This window comes from Callithrix jacchus, chromosome 8, assembly GCF_049354715.1.
Source record: "Callithrix jacchus isolate 240 chromosome 8, calJac240_pri, whole genome shotgun sequence".
NCBI lineage: Eukaryota > Metazoa > Chordata > Mammalia > Primates > Cebidae > Callithrix > Callithrix jacchus.
Genome location: NC_133509.1, coordinates 104927947 through 104953626, shown reverse-complemented (window position 1 = coordinate 104953626; position 25680 = coordinate 104927947). Strand labels below are relative to the sequence as shown.

Below are 25680 nucleotides of genomic sequence, written 5' to 3'. Positions count from 1 at the left end.
TACCTGGGAGGCTAAGGTGGGAGGATTGCTTGAGCCCAGTAGTTTGAGGCAAGCCTAGGCAACATAGTCAAACCTTGTCTCTAAAAAATAAAAATTAAAAATGCTCTGCTAGAAACACACACACACACACACACACACACACACACACACATACACAATAGAACACCTGAAAGCATCTTCCTTTTCCAATCCCAGTAAACACGCGCTACTCACAGCGCTGGTGATTTCGGGTCTTTGTAGATTCTCTCCCCACTTTCCCACCCAGGAGGGAACCACCCACACTGTGGTAGTCTCCTCATGCCTGGGAAGGACCCGAAAAAGCACTTACTCCCTTTTTCCAACCACTTTGTCATTTTTAGCCAAGGGGAAGAACAACTGCCCATCTGGCTCATTGGTCCCTGTTTTCTGGTGGGTGGTAGTATCACCTGTTCCACTTCCACACCTGCATTTGGGGGCAGCAAGTTCTCCAGATTCTTATCTCCTGCATTCAGAGTGGGTGACTTCGCCTCTTCTTCCCATCCCATGGCATAAGCACCTGAGGCAGGGCCCAGGGCTTTATCCGGTCTCCCTGCAACTGATGTGCAGGAATGGCCTGTGAACTTCACAGTGACCCTCAGCAAGCCCAACGCTCCATGTGGACCCTGATGAGCATGTAGTTTCCAAGGCCTAGATGCAGGTGGGAAGCATCAAACTCTGCCTGAGATGGGAGTCCTGAAGAGGCTGCACACAAGACGAAATGCACACCTGCTCTCCGTTCAACTATCGGCTCTGCGCAAATGCTGTCCTGGAGGTCAGTGGCAGTAAATCTTAAGCCTCCAACTGGCTTCCATGCTAAAAACCATGGTCAGCATATTTCCAGGGACCTATTTCTCATGTTGCCTGGTCGAATAAACAGCACTCAGACAGATGCCAGCTACGTAATTTGTGGGGCCCAGTGTAAAGTAAAAATGTAGGGCCCTTTGTTCAAAAAGCAGGAAAGTGCTATTAAAGGCACTGAAATACAAAGTACTTTGTATTTTAAAAGGTTTGTCCTCTCTTTCATAGTCTCTCTCTCTCTTACCTTGTCATGATGTTATTTTAATTTGCTACTTATTATTGTCCTAGGTAAAGAAAAATTAAAATTTTAAGCATGCTATGGAAGCCACATAGTACACCTCACAAAAGCTTCGTGAAAATGGGGTGATGAGGTTCAGCAGACACTCATATGACATGTCTCTCCCCTACTCGTGCATCTTCACTGTCCCATCAGATTCAAAGACAAAATTATTCAGAATTTCAGGATAACAACTGCACAGGTCCCATGCCCACAAAGCCAGCCTTGCCTTAGTGAAGAGAATCTGGATGTGCTGGGATAATTATGAAGGAATCAGTGAGGTGGGAAAATACTCAAATGTGTTTACAAAACTAGAGAGCCAAGGGCAGACTTGGGCACCCTACCTTCCTCATCCTCTCTGGTTTAATGCTGGCTACGCTGGTCGTTGATTGACTGAGCTCCCCTGGGAACCAAGATTCCCAGGGCTCACATTCTAAAGGTCCTTCTCAGCTCTGGGCTCTATACTCACTCACTTCCCTCAGGAATTCTGGGAGCTTGGTCTCCATCACTGTATGAGCCTTACTTACCTCGGGTGCTTCGGAGAGGAAACACGGAATAAGAACGGAGACAATGTTCTGCAGGACACCTTAGGCTTTCATCCCAGGCTCCTTCTGTCTCATCTAAGAAATCCTGCTTGGGCCATCTTTGGAAGCAAACATTCAGATAAAGCATAAAACTCCACTCACCTTTCCTTCCTGAGTTACCCTGGCTCGAGGGCTTGTCGGTCACTGAACCTTGGGTGAGAGGGGAAACAAAAACAGCCACTCAGAATGCATCATGGTTGGTTTCTTTCAAAGAGTTGGCAAAACCTGATGTTATGAGCATATGGTCATGTATATATGTATTGTATACACATGGAAGGATATTATATACAATGTGAGTACACATACACATGTTGAGTGGGGTTTGTGTAACATCAATGTCACTCACTGATAACCCAGCACTGTTGAGATGAACTATGATTTCCAAGTTCCCTGGTAACAGTCTTGACCATATTTTTACAAAATTCCACGTTCATATAACTCCCCTGTTGAACATTCCAATATCTGCCCCTCACCTTTACTCCCCCAGCTCCCCAGTTTCTCACCAGTTCCATGTTCGGAGCCATACTCAGTCAGCAAGGCCAACTGAAAAGAAACTCCCTTTTACCACTAAGGCAATGATTGACATCCCTTGCTGGTTAGGACAGGAAATCAGCAATTTTCCATCTGCATTAAGTAGAAAATTGTTGGCCCAATTGTACTGAATAGGCCAAAATAGTCCAAGGCATGGAAACAATTTTCTAGAACACAGCCCATTCCTCCAGGAGTGGGTAGCAGGTATGTTTGCCCAAGCATTTGCCCTGCAAATACTAGGGTGCTCTGTGCACCCCCTCCTCCAGTCCTGACCCTGTGGCACCTGTCTTCTGCATGAGGTCCAGCCTCACGTAGGCAGGGTACACCCAGTTCATCCACAGAAGGGCATCTGTGGAGTCTCGTCAAAAGAAAAGAATCTATTTCCCTAATCTATGTCATACCCCTTCTCCATATACCAGTTTTAGGAGAACTCAAATATATTATCCTGCATGGCTTGTTTCTAGTCGTTTGTTTGCTTTAAATGAAACTTTCCAGGTCATTTGAAACGAGGGCTAATTTCTGTACCTCTCTAATCCAACCCCAATTAAGGTTTCTAGTTTCCATGTAAACCACAAATTAAGTAAACTTCCCTTTTCAATCTGCAAATTTGGGTTTCCTGATGTAGATTCTTCGAGCTCTTTCCACTTTCTTTTTTCCTTCGTATAACAGAGCAAGTAGAAAAAGCTGTGATAGCAAGACCGTTAGCCTTTGGAATTTCCCATAGGTTTTAGCGTAATGTTTTATACTTTGTACTTAAAATGAAAAATAAGTAAATCAGTAAAACCCTATGCACACAGACATGAAGAAATACGAATCAGCTGATGGGTGGAGACAGGCTTTTTTGAGAGATCTGAGCCACACAGTGACTTAAGGAAGTGACTCAGAGTCCTTTACCATCTGAATGGAGGTGGACACTGTAGGGTTTATAAAAATCCCTAATCCACAATCCCATGAAATGGACTTAAGCACAATTTCTCTGTGTTTATAAAGTTGGGATAGAAAGGACTTAATTTTTGCTATGGACTAACCCAGTGTATCACTATAAAGCAATAGTTTTCTAACTTGTCTGATCATCAGGATCACTTGAGAGACTTCATAAAAACAAGGACCTCAGGCCACTCTCCAGAACTCCTGGATCAGAATACACAAGGCGGAGCCTCAATCTCTGGGTTCTCTTTAATTTCCCAGACACTGCTGGTGATCAGTCAGATCACCATTGTTATTAAAATTTTCCATTTCTCCACATTACATGCTTCAGAGGTGGTGAGTATATGACACACAAGCCACTATTCTCCTCTCCTGCTCCCATGACAGACATCGCTAATTGATAACCTCAGCCTTTGATGCTGAGCTCCCATGTGGTCTCAAAATCCATCTCAATAAAGCACTTCAAGAGCCACTAGCAATCAGAATCAGCACACAAGCTAGTAACTTATATGCCACTGCAGCTCTATGAAGTTACAGCCAGTGCTTAGGAGAGCATTGAATCAAAAATCTAAACTCAAAATCAATAAATACACACACACGGCATACACTGTCATACCTTATCATCTGCTGACTTCTGAGCAAGCGTGTTAGAGTAGAATCCCCCCTGACCTAGAAAACGGTTCATCACCACCACCAACCTTCTAAAGGGTCCCCCACAAGAAGCAGGAGACCAACCAATAGGTTTATCTCCAACCCTTTTCATTCTTCCCGCCCCTCCCAACGGTACCTGAACATATAGGAGTTTTATTCTGCACAGAAGAGCCACTGATCGGCTTCCCATCCGGGGTGACACACCAGCAGTACCCAGTGTAAGTATGGCACTGCACCTGTTCAAGAAAGTGAAAGGGGAAGAAAAGCTAAGTCTCGGTTGCAACATCAAGACTCATCTCCTAGCCCTTTCAAAGCATCACCTGGACAGCACTTTCCACCCCTCATCCCCACATCTGTCTCCAGAGTGTCTCTCGTGAGTGGTCCGGTCAGTGAACAGCACTGGGTACATGTTTGCTGTGGGACTTCCACGCAAAGCATAGCAATTTACCTGCTTCTTTCTCTTCACACTTAATATCTGGCATCATACTGTGTTTTTCCTCTACATTTGTTTTCCGTAGCACTGGCATACACTCCCATCCAATTGTAAAAAAATTTAACCACCACCCCCCACTTTTTTTGACACACAGTTTCACTCTGTCACCCATGCTGGAGTGCAGTGGCATGATTTCAACTCACTGAAACCTCTGCCTCCTGGGTTCAATTGATTCTCCTGCCTCAGCCTCCCAAGTAGATTGGATTACAAGCATGCGCCACCATACCTAGCTAATTTTTGTATTTTTAGTAGAGATGGGTCTCACCATGTTAGCCAGGCTGGTCTCAAACTCCTCACCTCAAGTGATCCGCCTGCCTCAGCCTCCCAAAGTGCCGGAATTACAGGAGTGAGTTACCATGCTGGCCAAAAATGCTAACCCTTGAACAATTTGGCAAGTACAAGTTGGAATGTTGCCAATGCAGATTGATATGACGCTTCTTTAACAAGCAGAGACAATTGGTAAGCCTTTCTTCTTTGTCTAGCTTTCCCCAGCATCCATTCATAGTTCAGCTTGCCTGTTGATCTTGTGGCTCTCTTGAGATGAGGGCACACATGATGCGGTTAAGGCAAGGGCAAAACCTGCAGGTTTTATATCTGGATGCCCTGCTACACCACTGTGTGATCTTCCTCAAGCCTCCAAGATCAGATCTGCCTGCCTGTGAATAGCAAAATGAAATAAGCTTTTCTGCATCCTTCAGGAGAGCTCTTCTTCCTCTTCCAGTAGCTGTCATCCTACCATGCACCTCCTGCCCCACCCCACTATCCTTTTCCTATCTGCTTTCTATTTGGAGTTCCTAAACACACATTGAGACCTACTTCCCTGCTCAGAATCCTTCAGTGATTCACCTTGGGATCTAGGGTAGAGGTTAAACTCATTGGCATGCACTCGAGGTCCTCCGTGACCTGCCCCATCTATCCTTGCAGCCTCATTTCATGCCCATGTCTCGGCACACACCCTTCACTCTGGCCATAGAACCCTCTGATGCTCCTAAACACATTCGAGTTTATCCTAATTCTGAGGCTTTGTTTGTTCCAACTATTCCATTTGTCTGGAATGCCCTTCTCCAGCCCATCTCCCACCCACTCCTAATCTCTCGCATTCCCCTCCTCCTTTGTGACACATCTCCTCAAAGCAGTCCCGGCCTCCCCTGCCTCCTTCCTCTGATCCTCCACACACCCTGGGGCCCCCAAATTAAGAGCCCTTATCTCTGTGAGCTCTAGCTGTTGATTCATCCAGTCCATTCCCTCCTCTCAAGATTGTGACCTCAGAGACTGCATGCTAGTTATGTCTACATTCCCAGAATCTAACATAATGCCTGACACTCATTGTAGGTGATTGATGGGTTGAATAAAGGCATCCATTATCATATTTCCTCAATTATGGGTCTCCATCAATTCTAAAAATGCAATGTCAATTTAAACAGCTCCACTATATTAAATGTAGATCTCAATTACAGGATGTGTGCCAATTGCAAAGATATTAAAGTGTGAAGAAAATGTGCCTCTTGAAATCAAGGACATATTGGAATTAAGGCTAGACAGTAATAGCATACAAATTGAGTGGTGAGGGATGGAAGGGAGCAGTGAGAGGAGGGATCTGACAGCCTGGGTGAAATCCAAAGTTATCACAAAGGCAGAAAAACTAGAGAAACGCTTCTGCTCTCATGTGGGTACCAAACACCGTCATTTCCCCCAAGACAGGTTGTTTCACTATGGACCTACCGACAGAAATCAAGGATAAGACCAGACAGGGAGACCTTTGTTCCTACCAAGGAGGCACATGCTGTATAAATGAGGCATTTCCCACAGCTCCTGCAGCTGAGAGCCTGCTCGGATGTCTGATCAATGCCTTTACCCCAGTACCATGTCCCACGCCCACTTCATCTCATGGCCATGGCTGCTACCCAAGATGCTCATCTAAGAGCATGTCTTGGGGTCAGGTCAATGCTACTTCCTGAGGAGCCTGAATGTTGGAATGAAAAAATCCAGACCTGGATTTGAATCCTGATCCAGCCAGTTATGAATGAGACACATCACTCAGCTCTTTGAGCCCCATAACAATGTCAAATCTGAAATTAGGGAAGTCCAGTGTTTGGCATCCAGCAAAGGCTGGATATGGACTGGCTGTGGTAAGGATTGCTCTCAGCTGTGCCAGAAACACCTGGCAAGCTGGCCTTTTCAAAGGCCAGATCTCCTCTAGTAATCTCCACAGCCTTGGGTAGGAAATGCTGCTGGAAACGTGGAGTTGATCCCTGCAGATTCCATCCACCCTAGAGGGGATATTTCCTAGCGACAGTTCCTCGTCAGTGGCAGCAATTTAATGGAGCCTGGCTGGCTGCTTTTTCCTCCTTGGCCAATAATCACCTCTGGGAAAACCCATTTCAGGGGCTCAGTGGCCATGCTGACTCACTCCCAGGGCCCTCGACACCCATGCGGAGACAGACTTCTGTCTGCATGAGGACTGTGCCCCCAGGTCCATCGCCCGAGGCCGTGCCTCTAGCCTAGTGCTGCACTGAGGGAGCCAGACGCTGCAGTCAAGCAGGCTGCAGAGAACCGGCTGGTTCAAAAGCCACCTTCTCTCAAGCACGCACAGAGTTCCAGCCAAGGCTGCTGGGGACAGAAGCAAATGAATGAGTAAGAGGCTAGGCCCAAAGCTTTGTTTCTGGTGACACAATTTGACCTCTGAGCTCAGAGGGTCCCAGGGGCCACATTCTCACTCAGTGTGCCCATTGTATCCCAGCAGGCACATGAACACTGTCTCCCACCCCCTGCAGCTGGCCCAGAGGCCCAAACACAGCTCCTTTCTCCCCAGGGCCCTCAGCATTTTTCTCAGTCCAGCCTCCAAAGAACAGAGCCCAGAATCCCAGGCAAGGAGCTCCTTCCAAGCCCTATAAAACTGAAATCCAATGAGGATGGTTGCCATGTGCCTGTGAGGGCTGTGAGGTACACAACCATGGGCACACCTGCTGCAGGTGTGCTGCGGGGATGGGGACAGCCATGGGTGAAAGGCACGGAAGACCCGAGCAAGGTCTCAGATGCAGGAGCTGAGGGAAGTGGCCGAGTGAAATCTCTTACTGAAGGAGCCCTGAGTGAATCAGCCCATGATTCCACAATGAGAAGTTGTTTCTAAGTTGTCTAGGGAGTTTTCAAGATGACTTCCTGCAGAATAAGAAGTTACGTGGAGACAGTCTGCAGCCAGCCTTCTAGCACATCCCAGCTCTGCCACGTAACTCCTTCTGCAGCCTTGAAAAGCTTCTTAATCACATTAAGCCTCAGCCTATCTGCATCTTTTTAAAAAGGGAAGATAATCATGATAACAATGCCTATCTTCACTGTTAAGAGAATTAAATTTGATTGTGTAAATAAAGCACTTAGCTCACAGGGTAGGCGCCCAGTTAACTTTCAGCTATTTATTTTTATTATCATTGTGTTATATTTTAGCAAACTATCTGTACACTCAAAAAGGCCAGAGCCAGATTATCTGATGAGGACAAAAGAACATCTTATTCTGAGCAGCCTGAGAGGAAGTGGCAGTCTAAAGTCAGCAAAACGTTAGAAAATGTTTGAGTGGAGGAAAGAGATGTTTGTTTTCATATAGAAATAGTTATATTGCCCACAGAGGAGAGGAACAGTGTTTCTTGGAGAAAAGCAATCAGGGTATAAATTCTTTAGAACTGATGGTTTCTATATGTACGACCAAGATGTAAACTCTACCTGGCTTAGCTTCTTCCCTTGCAAATTTATCCTTTTAAATTAATAAGTAATACCCTTCCTTTTCCCTAAGAGCCTCAAGTTGGTCAACTCTCAGACTTAATGTATGGGCCAAGAGAATCCATGAGGCAATTGGCCATTCCAAATACCTTTCTCAAAGGTATGCAGTTCTCAAAACTCAGGGTTGTTCTGGCCCAAAAGGTACAGATACAAACAGTGAAATCTGCTCCTGTCCCACTCTGAGGCGTCCTAGGAAGGCTGAAGTGTCAACGGATGGCTCTTCCTTAAGGGACAAAAGTATTTACCTCATCAACCTAAGTGAGGTTACCTTCTGCTTATATTGTAACTGTACTGTAGAATGTAACAGGGGGATGGGGCCCAGTATGGTGGCTCATGCCTATAATCCCTGCACTTTGGGAGGCCAAGGCAGGCAGGTCACTGGAGATCAGGAGTTAGAGACCAGCCAGGCCAACATGGTGAAACTCTGTCTCTACTAAAACTACAAAAATTAGCAGGCATGATGGCAGATGCCTGTAATCCCAGCTACTCAGGAGACCGAGGCAGGAGAATCACTTGAACCCAGGAGGTGGAGGTTGCAGTCAGTTGAGAATGAGCTACTACATTCTAGTCTGGGCGATAAAGTGAGACTCTGTCTAAAAAAGAAAAAAAGATTATAAGTGGGGGATCCCAAAGGTCCTTTAAGGCAGTGTTTTCCTAGATAAGTAAGTTTCATCTCTGACTCATACACTTAAATATTTTTGGCAAGAGGACCTTTATATAAAGAGCCTAGTGGTATATTTTAGGCCAATCTCCATCCAAATAAAGACAGATCTGAAATTATTTTAAGCCTGCTAATCAACATTAACCCAAATTCTGAACACCTGGAAAGATGTGGGAGACTAGCACTCCCAACAAAGCAGGTGAGTGAATGATGAGCAGAGAAAACATCAGCTGCTGGGGTAGAGCAAGTCAGGGAGCAAAGGGGAAGAAAGCACAGAGAGAAACGGAGCCGACAGATGAAGGACACGTGCAGACGACTATCGCCTGCAAGTGCTGTGTTCAACGTGGAAATACCACCTTCTACTTTCACGATGCCTTCTCAGTCACCATCAAGGCCTATGCATTATCCCACTTGGGCCTCAAACCCATTCAGTGTGCAAATCTTTAATAGGAGAGGTACAAGAGCAGAAGTTATTTATTCAAAGATCATAACTAGTTAATAACAGCACAGGACACTGGAATCCCAGTATCTAAGCAATCATAAAATTTTGGAACTGAGGAGCTGGAAAAAGCCTAAGAGGTCACCAATCTAACCCAAACACTTCACAAATGAGGAAACTGAGGCCCAGAGACAGAGAAGTGGTTGAGCCCCAGTACCTTGTCCTGGCAGCTGGAAAGCTCGCAGACCTCCAAGGGAGGAAGAGACAAGAAGTGGCAGCAAGTGCTGACATCTAAGTAGCTGACTGGGTCTCTTTGGGCCTTGTAATTTTCTAGAAAACAGAACTCTTTGGGGCATGTAAATATGCCCATCAGGGAGGCAGCTGGAAGAGAGTCTTTTGCTCCCATTTCAATGACAGCAAAAGAGTAGCATGGGGGCCCCCACCTGCTGCCGGCTGCCCAGCTTCCTCTGGGATGTTCTCTGGAGGGTTCAATGGCAGGAGTGAGGCCTCACCTCCCAGAGTCGCTTCTCTGTTACTTGTTCTTTCACTCTCCTTCCTACCAAACACTCCAGCTTCCCTGGGAAACCAGAGAGGAAACCAGTCTCTCTGCGTGTGCCCACTTTCTACTCTTTTCTTCAGAAATGTGAGGCTGCTGTTCTCTCCACTTTGATACACTGAGGAATGAATGCCACAGGTGTTCTGTGAGGTACAAATAGAAATAATGAGGGATAAAGGTGTCCTCTGGCCAAATAACTATGGGTTAAACAAATATTGGGCTAAACAAAGTTAAAAGATTTCTTTACTGCAGAACTTCTCCGAGCTTTACATCAATTAATGGTTTCTCCCTAAGAGGAAGATACCATTTGCAGCAATTCCTAAACTTATTAAACTAGGGGACTGATATAGTCTGGATGCGTGTCCCCACCCAAATCTCATATTTAAATATAATTCCCAATGTTGGAGGTGGGGCCTGGTGGGAGGTGACTGGGTCGTAGCGGTAGGTTTCTCATAAATATTTAGCACCATCCCCTCGGTTCTCATGATAGTGAGTGAGTTCTTGTGAGATCTGGTCATTTAAAAGTATGTGGCACATGCCCTCCCTCTCTCCTCCTCCTGCTCTGGTCATGTGACTTGCCTGCTTCCCCTTCACCTTCCGCCATGATTGTAAGTTTCCCGAGGCCTTTCCAGAAGCTGAGTAGATGCCAGCATCATTGCTGGCTTCCTCCACAGCCTGCAGAACCATGAGCCAATTAAACCTCTTTCCTTTATAAATCACCCAGTGTCAGGTGTTTCTTTATAGCAATGCCAGAATGGACAAATGCAGGGACCCTCCCCTAACTTTTCATTGAGGAACATTGGGCAGGACTGGTGTTCTCTGAAACACACTTGGGATGGGGGAAAAGGCAGTAAAATGAACTGCAAGGCCTTGCTCTATTTCTTCACTTTGCCCATCCTACTTTCTTACAGTCTAGACATCAGGTTCTCAGTTCACTATGCTTGAAATAATTTCCTTCTGGCAACAACCCCTCCTCTCTTTTTTGTAATGTTTTCTCATGCTATGTGTTTGCTAAGAAATCCATCCAGAACTGCCTCGGAACTTCAAGGATAACTGTGATCCCATGGAAGGCATAGTGCCTTCTCATCCTGTGGCTTAATTTCTGCCCATTTATCTCTTTGTGCTTCTTTTGTAAAATAGAAATCATGAACCTTATGCAGTGGGACAGGCTTGATTCAGCATGCCTGGTAGCAACTACAAAACATGTAGTGAAAGGATCGCTGTCATGTATATGAACATTTCCCAGTGGAAAAAGGTTAAACTACAAACAAAAGTCACGTGGGTATTTTTCTAACAGTCTTTTGGCAGTGAGAGTAAGAGACCGTTTCTTCTTTTTAATCTGTCCATTACTCCAAATCGATTAGCAGAGTTTTTGGATTAAGCTAATGCACAGTGAAATTTAAACATCTTGCTATTGGTCCTACTGATGGCTTAATGTCACAGCAGCATTTTCAGCTGCCCTGTTTTCCTCTGGGCTGCATTCCCTATAGGATATCTGTGCAGTTGTGTTTCTCCATGGGTGCCATGGGCTCTGGCTGGAAGACTGATTACCTGAGATTGCCACTTATGTCCCCACCCCCAAGAACATTTCTCTCCATCAGAAGCTGCTGGAGAACACTGTTCATTGGGTACATATGAGATTCACCTGGAGGGCTTATGAAAGCATTGTTGGGCCTCACCCACAGAGTTTCTGCATTCACTGGGTCTGGAGTCAGCTGGAACATTTGCATGTCTAACAGGTTCTCTGGTGATGCTCTTGCTGCTGGGTCCAGGGACCACACACTTCAAGAGCCACTGTGTCAAAGGAAGCATCCCACCCCCTTTCTGGCATTTTTCATGAAATACTCAAGAAACAAGTACTTTTCTAGGGGAGAATTTGGGGACAAGGGGCCTTGTGGCCCTATTTCTTTCCACAGTTTTTATATTTCCAATGTTTTAATGACATGGCATTTTAATACATGAATCTAGTAATTGCAGTATCAAATCTTCTGGGTGATTTCACACGTGGACGAGAATTTGACTGCAGTGAGAATTTGGTTAAGCAGGAGAAAAGGAAGGGATGGCATTCTTTTTGTCTATCTAGCATGAGCTGTTCTTTCCTCAGTTTGGAATAGGTTATCACACAAATGTTCTCCTCATCTTTAGTAAGGTTTGGCTGAGAAGCAATAGGAGTAGAAGGGAAAACATGGTTTGGTAGACAAAAAGACCTGAGTGTAAATTATCACCTCCACTACTAGCTGTGTGACTTCAGCAAAGTTACTTAACCTCTCTGAGCCTATCTACGAAATAGGGTTCATGGTACCACCTTGAAGATTATTAAGAAGCCAAAAGGAGACAAGATATATAGGACATCTAAAACAGTGTCAGATACAGGATAGGTGCTCAGCACTTGCTGATTTTATCCTTTTCCCCTGCCCTTTTGCAGAGGATCTAGGCCAGGGATGTACAATCTTTTGGCTTCCTTGGGCCACACTGAAAGAAGAATAACTGTCTTGGGCTACACATAAAATACACTAACACTAACAATAGCTGATGAGCTTTTTTAAAAATCTCTTAATATTTTAAGAAGGTTTACGAATTTGTGTAGGGCCTCATTCAAAGCCATCCTGGGCTGCATGTGGCCTGCGGGCCGTGGGATGGACAAGCTTACTCTAGGCCATAGCCTGAAAGCACTGCTGTTCTTATTGGCTGTAGACATTGTCTCCCACTCTATGCCAAGTCTAGGGAGGACTGCCTATTGGGGAATGATGAATTTTTCCTTTAAGAGTATTTGCTTCATCTGCCAGAATTTAAGAGGAGATGCAGGAAAGAAAGATACCCTGCAATTTCAAATCCTCTTAAATATGGGAGTCTTTGTCAACTGCATTTTTTATGAGTTGGTGTGATATGGTGTGATATGGCGTTAGTTAGGAGTGGTATGTTTAGAACAAGAGATGGCCTTGTTCTTCCCCAGCCTGTTCATAACCACATTTGAAATCTTTTGTCCAGTTTGGGAAAGGATGCTTCATAAGAAGGGCCCAGGCAAATCAGACTCAGAAGAAGGAGGCCAAGAGGGAAGATATATAAATCCCCACGAGATGGGACTAAGTGCAGAACTAAGGATTTCTGCCAGGGGAAATGAATTGTTGGCTAAAAGAGAAGACTTCACAAGGATATCATGGTGTCCATCTTCAAATCTTTCTGTGTATTCTGTAATTCCCACACCTAGAACTGAAGTCACCTGTTGGAAGTTATAGGAAGACAGCTCCCAGGTCAACATAAAGAGAACTTTGCAACAAAATTGTCCCAAAATGCATTATGGATTTTGTTACTGTGGGAATAAGCTTCCTATCTTTGAGAGCAATTGAGCAGAAGGTGGAAGACTACTTGGGGAGACATGATAAGTGAAACCTGAGCCCTAGATTGGAGTGGGGTAGGAAGAGGAAGGAGAAGATAAACCAGATATCTCTGAGGTCCCCTTTAATCCGGAAGGTCCCCTTTAGTAAGGTTTGGCTGAGAAGCAATAGGAGTAGAAGGGAAAACATGGTTTGGTAGACAAAAAGACCTGAGTGTAAATTATCACCTCCACTACTAGCTGTGTGACTTCAGCAAAGTTACTTAACCTCTCTGAGCCTACCTACGAAATAGGGTTCATGGTACCACCTTGAAGATTATTAAGAAGCCAAAAGGAGACAAGATATATAGGACATCTAAAACAGTGTCAGATACAGGATAGGTGCTCAGCACTTGCTGATTTTATCCTGTTCACCCTACAACCCTGCTGTCAGGTGAACCTTTGCTCCAAAGAGTAGGGTGGAGATTTATAAAGTAGTAATTGTCAGTGTTAAGACCACCATTCCAATTATATGGTGAAGAATTTTTTTTGCATTTTCCAAAAAGTTTAAACAGCATCCCCCACAATGGACATATGAAGACATTTGGAAAACCCAAGTGTTAGGGCTCCGGGGACCCCAGAAACTTCACTCTTCACTCCTAGTCCTCTGTCTGGTGCCTAGAATGGTACAGGCTTTGTAAACAGCAAATATGATACCTCTTGTTCCTTAACTTTTATTTCTATCTTGGGGGGAAAGTATTCAACATATTTTTATGTTTAAAAAAATACCTAATAAGAAAGTCCATCATAAATAGGAGCTTTTATTCAGATTAGAACTGTGAGAAAGCTGGCTGGTGGGGAGGAAAATGGTGGCCTGCAGGCGTGGAGCCTTCTCTTGCGTCTCATGTCTGACTTCACTTTTAATACAACTTTCCTGTCTTCACACCTCCCACCTGAGTTCCTATTATCCTTCCCTATTTTGACATGGAAAAAAATTCTGATCCCTTCAATTTTGCAGAAGAGTTGAGTTGACTGACATGTTGAGTCACCTTCCAGAATGTTAAGTGCACTCACGTGCAGTGGCAAAAGCCCTAAATGTGTGTATTAATGGCTCTGCCTGGAAGTTTCCTAAATATCTGTTGTGGGCCCACTGTGTGCCTCATCACCTAATTGGACATTAGCTCCTGCCTCATAAAATCCTAAAAAGTGGCATTTTCCTCCTCAGAGATCAACTGAACCCCCTTCCCAATGTAGGAGCACTCCCTCTGGCCCCCATGGCACTGCTGATGGATGTCCACTTGGTCTCTGCTTGCCCACTTTCCAGGATGGGAAGTTAAGCCCTCTTTTTGTCAGAAATTCTGTCTGTGGACTACTCTACTTGTCAAAAGTTCTTCCCTATTTTGAGTCAGAATCCTCGTCTTTAAATACTGTACTCAGTGATCCTGGGTCAGCTCTGTGAGACTACACATAAAAGGCTATTATCATTCGCAGACAAAAGTTCGGATCTGGCTCTCAGGTATCCCTTTGGTCACCTTTTTAAATTTTTTCTTCTTCTTATTTTGAGATGGAGTCTTGCTGGGAATGCAGTGGCATGATCTCAGCTCATTGCAGCCTCCGCCTCCAGGGTTCAAGCGATTCTCCTGCCTTAGCCTCCCAAGTAACTGGGAATACAGGTGCATGCCACCAAGTCCACCTAATTGTTTTTTTTCTTTTAGTAGAGACGGGTTTTCACCATGTTGGCCAGGCTGGTCTCGAACTCCTAATTTTAGGTCATCCGCCCACCTCGGCCTCCCACAGTGCTGGGATTATAGGCATGAGCCACTGTGCCCGGCCTGGTTATCTTTTTATCCATCCTCTGGTTGTTATCTCTGGCTCCATTGGATATTCTTCACATGACAGCATTTCCCAACTTTACTCACCTGATCACCCTCCTGAATATGCCTAGTTTGGCAACATCACTTTAAAAGACGGCAATGTCTCCTAGAGGGGCAGTGTGGAATCATGGTTAGGATCAAGAACTCAGGAGCCAGGGTACTTGGGTTTGAATCCTGACTCTGCCACTTGCACACTGTGAGACCCTGGGCAAGCTACACAGCTTCTCTGTGGTTCAGTTTCCTCATCGATAAAACGGGAATGTCATAGTGCTTGTAGTGAGGACTGAATAACCTAACACGTGTCAGGCATATATAAAACAGCCTGGCACACTGCATGTAAGTTAAGAAAGTGGTGTTGTTGATGACGATGATTACTATCTAAAAAAGAATAGCATAGAGATTGACTAAAGCCTCCTATTACTGAGCCTCTCCTCTCCCACAGATAGCAGGAAAGCCAGAGCTGGAGGCTTCCATCTTTCCCTCCCTCCCGAGTACACTGCTTTGCAAAAGAGCAGCTGCAGATACTGCCCAGAGCTCACTCCTTTCATTTTCACAATAGACAAATTGTAGGGACAGAATCACCAAGGGCTACAGGGAGCTCGGATGCCCAGCTGGGAGCACCCAAACCTTGCATGCTTACTCCAAAGCAAATGATGCCAGCCAATCTGAGAGAGGACGCACAGTGGCCATTCAGCTAGAAAACAGCCATTGAAGAGCAGGACAGAGCAGAGAGTGGGATAGGCGAGTCCCCAGAGAACACAATGGAGACAGTGTTCTGAGCACAAAGCACGCTCCATCTGCCCTCATCTTATCACATGTCCTTGCACCTGATGGCTGATGGGGGCGTGGGGACCAGTTCTCCCATTGAAGAGATGAGAGTAGAGGCTCCCACCACATGCAAGAGATTAAACCAGTCACTTCCCAGACAAGTCCTTCCTGCAAATGAATGGGTCAGAGCCTGCTCTTGCCATCATTTACAAAACTAAAAATTAAATTTTGTAACTGCATAACTGATATTGTTTACTCACTGCCAATGACATGACACCTTGACCTCCCACAGGAAGGCAAAAGTAGGGTCCCCTTGGGAAGCTCCACTCCAGCCTAAGTGACAGAGTGAGACCCTGTCTCAAAAAAAAGAAAAAAAATCCCGAAGCTTTTGTCCCTCAAAGGAAATTATCAAGAAAGCAAAAAGACAACCCATAAGATGGAAGGAAATATTTGTGAATATATATTTAATGAGTTTTGTATCTAATGCCGTGGCTCACACCTGTAATCCCAGCACTGTGGGAGGCTGAGGCAGGTGGATTACTGACTTCAGGTGTTCAAGACCAGCCTGGCCAACATGGTGAAACCCCGTCTCTACTGTAAAAATGCAAAAAATTAGCCAGGCATGGTGGCACATGCTTATAATCCCAGCAATTCCAGAAGCTGAGGCAGGAGAATCACTTTAACCCAGGAGGCAGAGGTTGCAGTGAGCCAAGATGGTGCCATTGCACTCCAGCCTGGGGGACAGAGTGAGTGAGACTCCGTCTCAAATTTAAACAAAAAAAAAAAAAGGAGGAGTCCTCTATCTAGAATATATAAATAGCTCTTGTAACTCAATAATAAAAAGATAAGTAAATTAAGAAATGGGAAAAGGATCTGGATAGACATCTCTCCAAAGATACAGAAATAGCCAAAAAGCACATGAAAAGATGCTCAACGTTATTAGTCACTAGGGAAATGCAAATCAAAACCACAATGAGATACCACTTCACACCCACTAGAAAAGATAAGAAAGAGGGAAGACAGCAAGTGTTGACAAGGAGGTGGAGAAATTGGAACCTTCATACATTGCTGGTGGGAATGTAAAATGGTTCAGCCACCTTGGAAAACAGTGTGGCTGTTCCTCAAAAGTGTAAACATATAGTTAGCATACGACCTAGCAATTCTACTCCTAGGTATATGCCGAGAGAATTGAAAACACATCCACACAGAAATGTCCAGAAATGTTCACTATAGCACTATTTATAACAGCCAAAATAATGGAAACAGGCTGGGTGTGGTGGTTCACACCTGTAATGCTTTGGGAGGCTGAGATGAGCAGATCATTTGAGCTCAGGAGTTTGAGAACAGCATGGGGAGCACGGCAAACCCCAACTCTACCAAAAATACAAAAATTAGTCAGGTGCCATGGCACACACATGTGGTCCCCAGCTGCTCAGGAAGCTGAGGTGGGAGGATCGCTTGAGCCCGGGAAGTAGAAGTAGAATTGTGTCCAGATCGGGCCACTGCACTCCAACCTAGGCAATAGAGAGAGAACCCATCTCAAAAAATAATACAAAAAAAAAAAAACAAACCCAAATGTCCATCAACAGATGAATGAATAAGTAAAACAAGGTGTGTCTATACAACAGAACATTGTTTGACAATAAAAAGGAATGAAGTACTGATTCATGCTACAATAAAGCTGAGCCTTGAAAACTTTATGCTGAGTAAAAGAAGCCAGGAAGAAGGACCACATATTATGATTCCATTTGTATGAAATGTCCGGAATAAGCAAATCATAGAAATAGAAAGTAGATCAATGGTTGGCAGATACCTAGGAGTAGCAGGGGCTGAGGAGAAAGGTAATGGAGGTGAATGCTAACGGGAACAGGATTTCTTGGTTCTGGCATTAGATAATGATGATGGTTGCACAACTCTGTGAATATACTAAGAACCACTCAATTGTATCTTTTTAAATGGCAACTTTTATGGTGCACAAACTATATGTCAATACTATTTTAAAGAATAGAAACAGGTGGCCTGTCCACAGATCACAGTTTGCCAACCTCTGAAAGAGTTCAACTTCCAGTTTACAACTGAGCAAACCAAGAACCTAAAAAGGAAGAAAACTAACATCTGCTAAGCAACAATTCTGTGCTAAATAGAAGGCATTTTGTATAAATTATCAGTATACATGATCTCGTTCAGAACAAAAGCAATTCAATGAAAAACACATGTAAAACGAGTAGTAAGATGCCCTGGACACAGTAGATGTTCACACTGTAATAATAATATGTTTTTTGAGCATGTAACAAAAAAGAAAAGCAGTAACTTGCCCAACAATGGGGTCCATTTACCATTTATGCCACTGCACATAAAAGATAGGCTTGAATTTTCAGAGTATGACTGCCCTAAAAAAATAAGTTGGCATTGTCCACAGACCAAAAGGCAGGAGGTCTTTATAAAGCAGGGCACCATCCACGCAGAGCCCACTTTTTCTGCAGCATCCAAAGTGGCCAACCGTGGCTGGAGAAGCTCGGAAACATTCCAGCTCCCAGATGCACCCAGGTCTCAGTACTTCACCTAGAGAGTCCTCTACGCTCTCTGAGAGCGCCACACTGTTGCTCTAGGGAAGGTCTTTCCGCATCAAGACAAAAAGGCCCACGTGCGGCTGGGGAGCTAAAAAGGAACAATAAGATCTGCTTCATAGCCCAACCCCAGGCACTCAGGAAACAAGTGTGTATTTCCCTAGGATTTAGGAAATACAATAGTAAGAACTACAGAAATGACAGCAGAGCCCACTGCCGTTGTCAAAAAACCACAGAACATTTTTTAAGCTTCCAACTTCAGAACAAAGCATCATTAAGAAGAAATTACATCTCCCGGGGTCCCTATATGCAATGACCTCGGGAAACAAAAAATTATGTACATGTGTGCACTGTTGGAGGGGAGCAGAGGTTAGAATGAGAAAAATGGGAAAAGCGGTAGTGCCCATGGAGCTATATCAAGAAAGATTGTTCCTGCACCATGGAGCTCAAAGACAGGAAACAACACTTTTTTTTCCACACAGAAGTTACATAATGAATAGAGTTTTATATTCTATAATATTATTAGAACTATAATCTGTCTACACAAAAAATTTAAATGTCTTGTGAATGAGTTTTATAACAACCAATAATCAACCACATGGTTGCTCAGCATTTATGGAAAGCGATGTGGTAGTGTGCAGTACATGCCTTAAAAAGTGCATGGCCTTTTGACACAGTAGACAGCTGCTGGAAATTTAATCCCCAAAACTTCCAGGGTTCATAATACATTCATACAATGAAATCAATGCAGGCATTTTTAAAATGAGACAGTGCTATATGTAACTTACCGGGAAATAAGCCCATAATATAATTAGCTAAGAAAATATTATAAAACAATACATGACATTACACCATTTTTGTCCTAAATAGTGACAATAAGTACACACAGGAAAAAATCTAGAGGGTTAGACTTAACTGTTGCTATTTCAGGGGGATGACACAGCTGGCTTAATCTTTCTACCTGATGTACTTCTGTACTATCAGAATTTTGTTTAACGGAATGTGTATAGCTTTTCTATTTAGAAAAAAATGAAAATAGTTATCGTCTTAATTATCTGGCTAATTAAATCCCTAATATACAGACATACACAAATATATAAAATAAGCCTCTACAACACATGCGTTTTACAGGTTGCACAGTGCGGCTATGTCGTTTGTTTAAGCAATTTTCTAGTATTGGATATTTAGGTTGTTTCCAGATTTTTGCCACTCTAAACAGAACTTGGATAGAAATCCTTGTGACTTGTTTCACATTTTTTAAGTTCCTTCCTTAGAATAAATTCCTAGAAGTGGAATTGCAGACCCAAAATGTGAACACGATTGAGGACTTTTGACCCATATTGCAAAATTATCCCATTAAAAAGTCAGTGCCAATTTATTTTCCCACCTGCAACGGAGGGGTAGCCTTTTCCCTTTATCCAACTCTGAGCGTCATCATCTTTTCCCAGTTTTTGCTAATTTAGTAAGCAAAAAATATTCATCATTATTTTTATTTGTATTTCTAAAATGATGAAGATAACATCATTCTTATTCACTTGCTATTATTATTGTATGACCTGTTTATTGCTATCTCTTGCACACATTTCTACTAGGACCTTTTTCTTTCGGAATTGTAAGAGTTCTTTACGTAAGATTAGCTCTTTGTTGTTAAAGCTAATGTGTGTTGTGTGCTTTTAGTTTAGTTTTCCTCTTTTTAGAAACAGGGTCTCACTATGTTGTCCAGGCTGGAGTGCAGTGGCTATTCACAGGTGCAATCACAGAGCAACATAGCCTTGAACTCCTGGGCTCAAGCAATCCTCCTGCCTCAGCCTCTCAAGTAGCTGGGACTATAGGCTTGTGCCACCATGTTCAATTTTGTTTCAGCTTTGTTTAAGGTATTTGAGTCCAAAAATTTAAAATTTGTGTATATTTTCCTAACAATAAAAGGCATTAAGAATTCCAAATAATTGACTTATAAATGGACTTTTGAACTATTATAAATTGTATGTATATTATCTTTTATATAGTTACTTTACCATATGTCTTAATCTCTTTTCTGCATGTAAACTCCTTGAATGCAGAGGTCGTGACTTTTTTTGAATCCTCCCTAGCAATCAGCACACGACCCAGAATACAGCAGAGCTCAGAAATGTCTGGGATGAAAAGACATTGTGTCTGGGGATTTGCTTTGAAGCAATCCAGTCTGGAGATGGAAATGAGGTAAAGATGTAACAGAACTGGCCATGTGTTAATCATTGTTTAAGTTGGGTGATGGGTACATGTTCATTATACTATCATTTCTACTTTGTTGTATTTTTTTTAATTTCCATAATCAAAAGATTGTGTATTTAAAATGTTTGTTGTGTTGATTGGTCAATAGCATTAGAAAGAGACCTCTGCAAAAACAATGGTGATAGAAATGGTATACATATGTATCAAGGCCACTTCTGTAGCCCAAAAAAGTTAGGAGCACAGCCCTCGATACTAGGCAGGCTTGGGTACAAACTGTCTTAAGCTTAGGGATCTCAAGTCCCTAAGAAAATAAGAAAAGAAAAACTGAGTTTCAGTGGGGTTGAAACTCAGTTTTTCTTTTCTTACTTTTTTCGAGATGGAGTTTCGCCCTGTCTCCCCAGCTGAAGTGCAACGGCATGATCTCCGCTCACTGCAACCTCCACCTCCTGGCTTTAAACAATTCTCCTGCCTCAGCCTCCCGAGTCACTGGGATTACAGGCACCCACCACCATGCCCAGCTAATTTATTTTTTTGTATCTTTAGTAGAGATGGGGCTTCACCATGTTGGCCAGGCTGGTGTCGAACTCCTGATCTCGTGATCCACCCGCCTCAGCCTTCCAAAGTGCTGGGATTACAGGTGTGAGCTACTGCGCCCGGCCAGTTTTTCTTTATAAATAAGGTATTAATAACTATCTCAAAAGGCTGTAGTGAAGATAAATGGGTGTAAAACACAGCCCTAGCAACTGATAGCACTCAATAAAAAGTGGACATCATTGTCATTCAGTGATGCACACACTTGTCAAGCTCCAGCCAACACAGCCTGATGGTGACAGTCCAATACCCTTTCCCTGCAGCTGAGATTTCAGTTAATCAGCTTGGGCACCAGGCAACTGCTTGGCAGAGGACTTGGTAGAACAGATGTCAGGAGTTGTGTTCCAGATACCCAGAAAAGAAAACAGATAAGACCATAGCAAAGGACAAAGCCTATAGCTCCTGAACTTACTCAACAGGTCACCAAAGAGGCTAAGATCAAACACTGGCGTCACCGGGAGAGCACCAAAAAACACAATGTCTGTGTCGCACTCCCAGATTTTTATTTAATGGTCTGGCATATGGCCTAGGTTTGAAGATCTTTAAAAGTCTAACATGATCTAACATACAGCTCTAGTGTTGCTATAGAAAGAGGGAGGCTGAGCCACTCCTGTGTGCAAGTTGGGGTTGGAGGTAGGGAGGAAAGAGAACAAGGAAAAACAAAGGAAAAGAACAGAGGCCAGCGAGTCCCACATGAAGCCCATTAAAGCCAAGTCAGTCATGTGGTCTCAAGCTGTGTCCCATGCCAGACAAATCCAATCCTATTAGAGTCCCATCGCTCCCCCCATAAACTTCAAGAGGGGGTTACTGTGTAATAATTCATCAGGCTAAACTATGTTACTAATATCACAATTCATGTGTATCAATATTCTAAAGAAAATTAAAGTAATGTAGTTTGTCTCTGGGTTTTGGTCTTGGGGGAAAGAAAAGCCCGACTAAGTGATGGAGGTTGGAGAACGGGAAAAGCATTCATCTCCCAGCATTTTGGCAGCCTGTCAACGTGACTGAAGCACACTCAAAGAGGCAGCCTTATTTTGTGAGGTTATTGCAGTGTCTTTGATCAGCGGGAAAAGCACATCCATTTCAATCACTGTAGCTGGGATGGGCCCACTGTCTGGCCATCTGGCTGCCCACCAGGGTGAGCTAGCCTTCCGCCTACAGACACATGGCAGTGCTTAGCACGTCAAACACATGAAGGATTCTTCCCTTTCTACACAACTCTTGCTGAACTTCAGGGACCCTCTCGTTTAGCAATTTAGCCTAGACTAATCTGGAAGTTCCCTTCCCCTAGGAAACACCACCTGGTCTGGCCTGCCCTCACCAAAACAAAAGCTGGCCAGTGGGCTGTCTGTGGTGAGGCATCCAACACTTCAGAATCAGGAGGGCAGGGGTCAACCGTTCCTGTAAGCAACACACCCAGGATTACACAGGCCTGGAGGAAGAAAAAGCCCATGGCCACAGACTACATACACTCCCCTCCATCACCTTCACCCTGTCTCAGCCCCAAACTAATCTGAGAGAACTCTGATTCCTCCCTCCAGACATGAACTCTTAGCAAGGCAGTTTTAAATACATGCAAACATCACCCACATTCTTTTTTCCAGAATAAACAGGGTTTTTTTTTTAATTGATGGAATAGTTCATCAATCTTCCAACTTGGGGATTTTCAACTAAAGGTTCAGGTTTTTTTCTTAAGTGGTATAGTGGTATTGACCATAAGAGCTCAGGAAGATTCAAGTAGCAGAACTACAGTAGAGAATGGGAATAATGATAAAGATCATGATCATGATAAAACTTATATATTATTTATATGTTCCAAGTGTTTTGTATGCGTTGACTGATTTTATCTTCATCACAACCTAATGAGGGAAGCTGTAATAATGATCACTAACAATTGTAATTATAGGACTATATAATATATAACAATTATTTTTACATATGATGATAATGAATAAAAACAGATAAGCAATATAATAATCAAGCTCCACTTTTCAGATAAGGCAATTCTGACCCCAGAGAAACTCGGTGACTCACCTGTGGGGTGAGGGCTGAGCTTCATGCCCAGGCATCCAGCTCCAGAAGCAGCGCTCTCACCCGAGCACCAGACTGGCTCCTTCCAGAGCACACCTCAGAGTCTCCTCTAAAGCTGCCAGCTCAGAGACCCAGCAGAGCATGGAGGGCTTAAGAGGGCTCTGGAGTTAGGGATTTGTGAGTCTGAGCCTCAGCTCTGCCCTCCACATCCAAGCCTGCTGCATCATCTATAAATGGGGATAATGACACCTACCTCACAGGCTTGTGGTGAGGCCTAAATGACAAAATGAATTAAAAGCACCTCTCCCAGGGTCGGCAACGAAGATCAGTTTAACCCAGCCACTATCAAGCCTGGCTGTCCACTTGGATCAACCTGAAAACGTTTAAAATGCTGATATCCAATCCCCAACCTCCTCATCCCTCTACATTTCCATCTCAACAGAAAGTCAGTCTCAAATCAGTAATCTGCTGTGTTTCACCTGGAAGTGAAACCTGAAACCCCTCACACCACAGACCAGCCTATCTACCCTTTGCTGCACTGACTGAGAATTACAGGGAAGCTTTTAAATCCCTGAAGCCTCTGCCCCTGGCTCTAAAACAGCAGGACTCCCCCAAAGAGGAGAGGAACAGATTTCATATTTCACTTGTTCGATTAAACAAAGGAAGTTGCAGGCACCAGGACTGTTCCCAACCACTTGGCTAAGCTCAACGTTGTCTGGTGGCCTTCCCCACTTCCATCAGGACAGCACCTTCACCCAGCTGACACCATATCCGACGCTCACAGAAGCTGCCCACCTCCCAGGCTGCTCCCACCTCAGCCACAAGCCCCTGCACAGGAGGAAGCAGCTCAGAAGCTTTCCTGAGAAGCACTTTTCCATCCCACCATTGCCTGTGTTTTAGAAATAAATAGTCTGGGCCAAGGCCAGGTATGATGGCTCACACTATAATTCTAGCAATTTTGGAGGCTGAGGCAGGAGGATCACTTGAGGCCTGGACTTGGAGACCTGTCTGGGCAACATAGCAAGATCCTCATCTCTAAAAAATATTTTTAAAATAAGCTGGGTGTGGTGGCATGTGCCTATAGTCCCAGCTATTCAGGAGGCTGGGGTGGAAGGATTGCTTGATCCCAGGAGTTCCAGGCTGCAATGAGCTATGACTGCACCACTGCACTCCAGCCTGGGCAACAGAATGAGACCCTGTCTCGGAAATAAGAAATAGTCTGTGCGGAGATCAACACAGTCAGCATTACCTTGACAATGCAGTAACCAGAAGATCATGCAACATGAGAGGTAGGACTGCCTGAATTAGGTTTTAAAATCTGAGTATATGCATACCTGTGTGTACACACACACACAGACACACACACACACACACTCCAAGAACCATTGTACACTTTGTGCTCAAAAAGGTCTCTGTTTTGTTCAAGGACTGGGGATAGAAAGCAGGGAGGGCAGGGGGTAGCAATAAACAGGGAAGGGAATACCGGGCTTGCCCATGGAAACTGGCAGGAATAAGAAAAATAATCAGCCTACATTTGACAGAAGAGAAAAGCACAGGTCTGGCCCTCGGAGGAGACAGCCAGCAGGGAGGATGGGGACCAAGCAATGCCAGTTTCCTGGATCGAGCTTCCATGCGTCTTTTCAGGACCTACTGCCAGTTGGCAAGAGGTGGTGTGGCGGGCCGGGGAGGGGAAAGGCAGCACAGAGGGGAGCTGAAGAGCCACTCACTCAACTGTTTCCCAGAAAGTGAAGGCGCCAAGCAGCCCTCATGATCTCAGGACACCTCCCCTCTGCCTGCGTCCAGGAAAGAGCCCAAGAGGATTGTCCAAGGCCTCACCTGGGTAAAGGAGCCATCCTCGCTACACTCTGGGACAAACACAGCTTCCTGAGGCCTCTTGGATTCCTCCAGGGCTTGGGTCCGCTCCTGGCGACACTTGCTCTGGTCAGCATCTAAAAGGGGAGAGGAGCGGATTTCATATTTCACTTGGATTCCGCACTAGGGCCCGGGGACAAAACGGCTGAGAAAACCACTCCACCTGTGCGGGAGCCCACACACAACCAACTGGCTCGTCCAAGCCTACGTAGGCCGTGGCTAGTGACGGCTGCGCAGCGCCCCTTCCTCGTATGTCATTCAGAGAAAAGGGCGGAGTCATGTTTATCCCGAGCTCTACCTGTCTTTTCTCCCAAGTACCATTACCCTCGCCCCAGAGAAAAAAAATGTTTTACTTCCATTATTTCTCACTGGCTTTGTTCTAAAACTAGTAAGCCCAACGGGGGCTCCATCATGTCTTATGGTTCAAGAATTGCAAATATTTTATTTAGAAAATCTAAGACTCCTGCGCAGCCAGCTTAGCCACCTACAATTCCTGTGATGGCTCTAAGCAGTCCAGGGTCTCAAGTTCAAGTATGTACAGGACTCAGGGAAAGAGATACAAATTAGAGTAACCAGTTGGGTATGAGAAGAATGGCATTCCGTTCTGAGAGACTATAGGGAGTGCTGAAGACTGTGGCAAACTAGAGAACAGGTTCCCCTTTAAAGGGGTAGCTGTTACGCAGGTCTAGCCATGTGCTGCTTTGTAGGAACATAGACCTAATGTTACTAGACTTTCCAATTTTGGAA

At 44.4% G+C, this 25680-nt stretch overlaps 1 protein-coding gene across 6 annotated transcripts in view; it reads right to left on the bottom strand.

The window, feature by feature from the left end:
• SMOC1 (SPARC related modular calcium binding 1) overlaps window positions 1–25680 on the bottom strand; it is a 158068-nt gene that overhangs the window by 63105 nt on the left and 69283 nt on the right. For all 6 annotated transcript variants that reach the window (XM_035260837.3, XM_035260841.3, XM_035260835.3 and 3 more), the window contains exons 3-5: window positions 24898–25010; window positions 3923–4022; window positions 1780–1827 (exon numbers count right to left, since the gene is read on the bottom strand). In XM_035260837.3, coding sequence (XP_035116728.1) covers window positions 1780–1827; window positions 3923–4022; window positions 24898–25010 — 261 coding nt within the window. The remainder of the gene's footprint in view (window positions 1–1779; window positions 1828–3922; window positions 4023–24897; window positions 25011–25680) is intronic.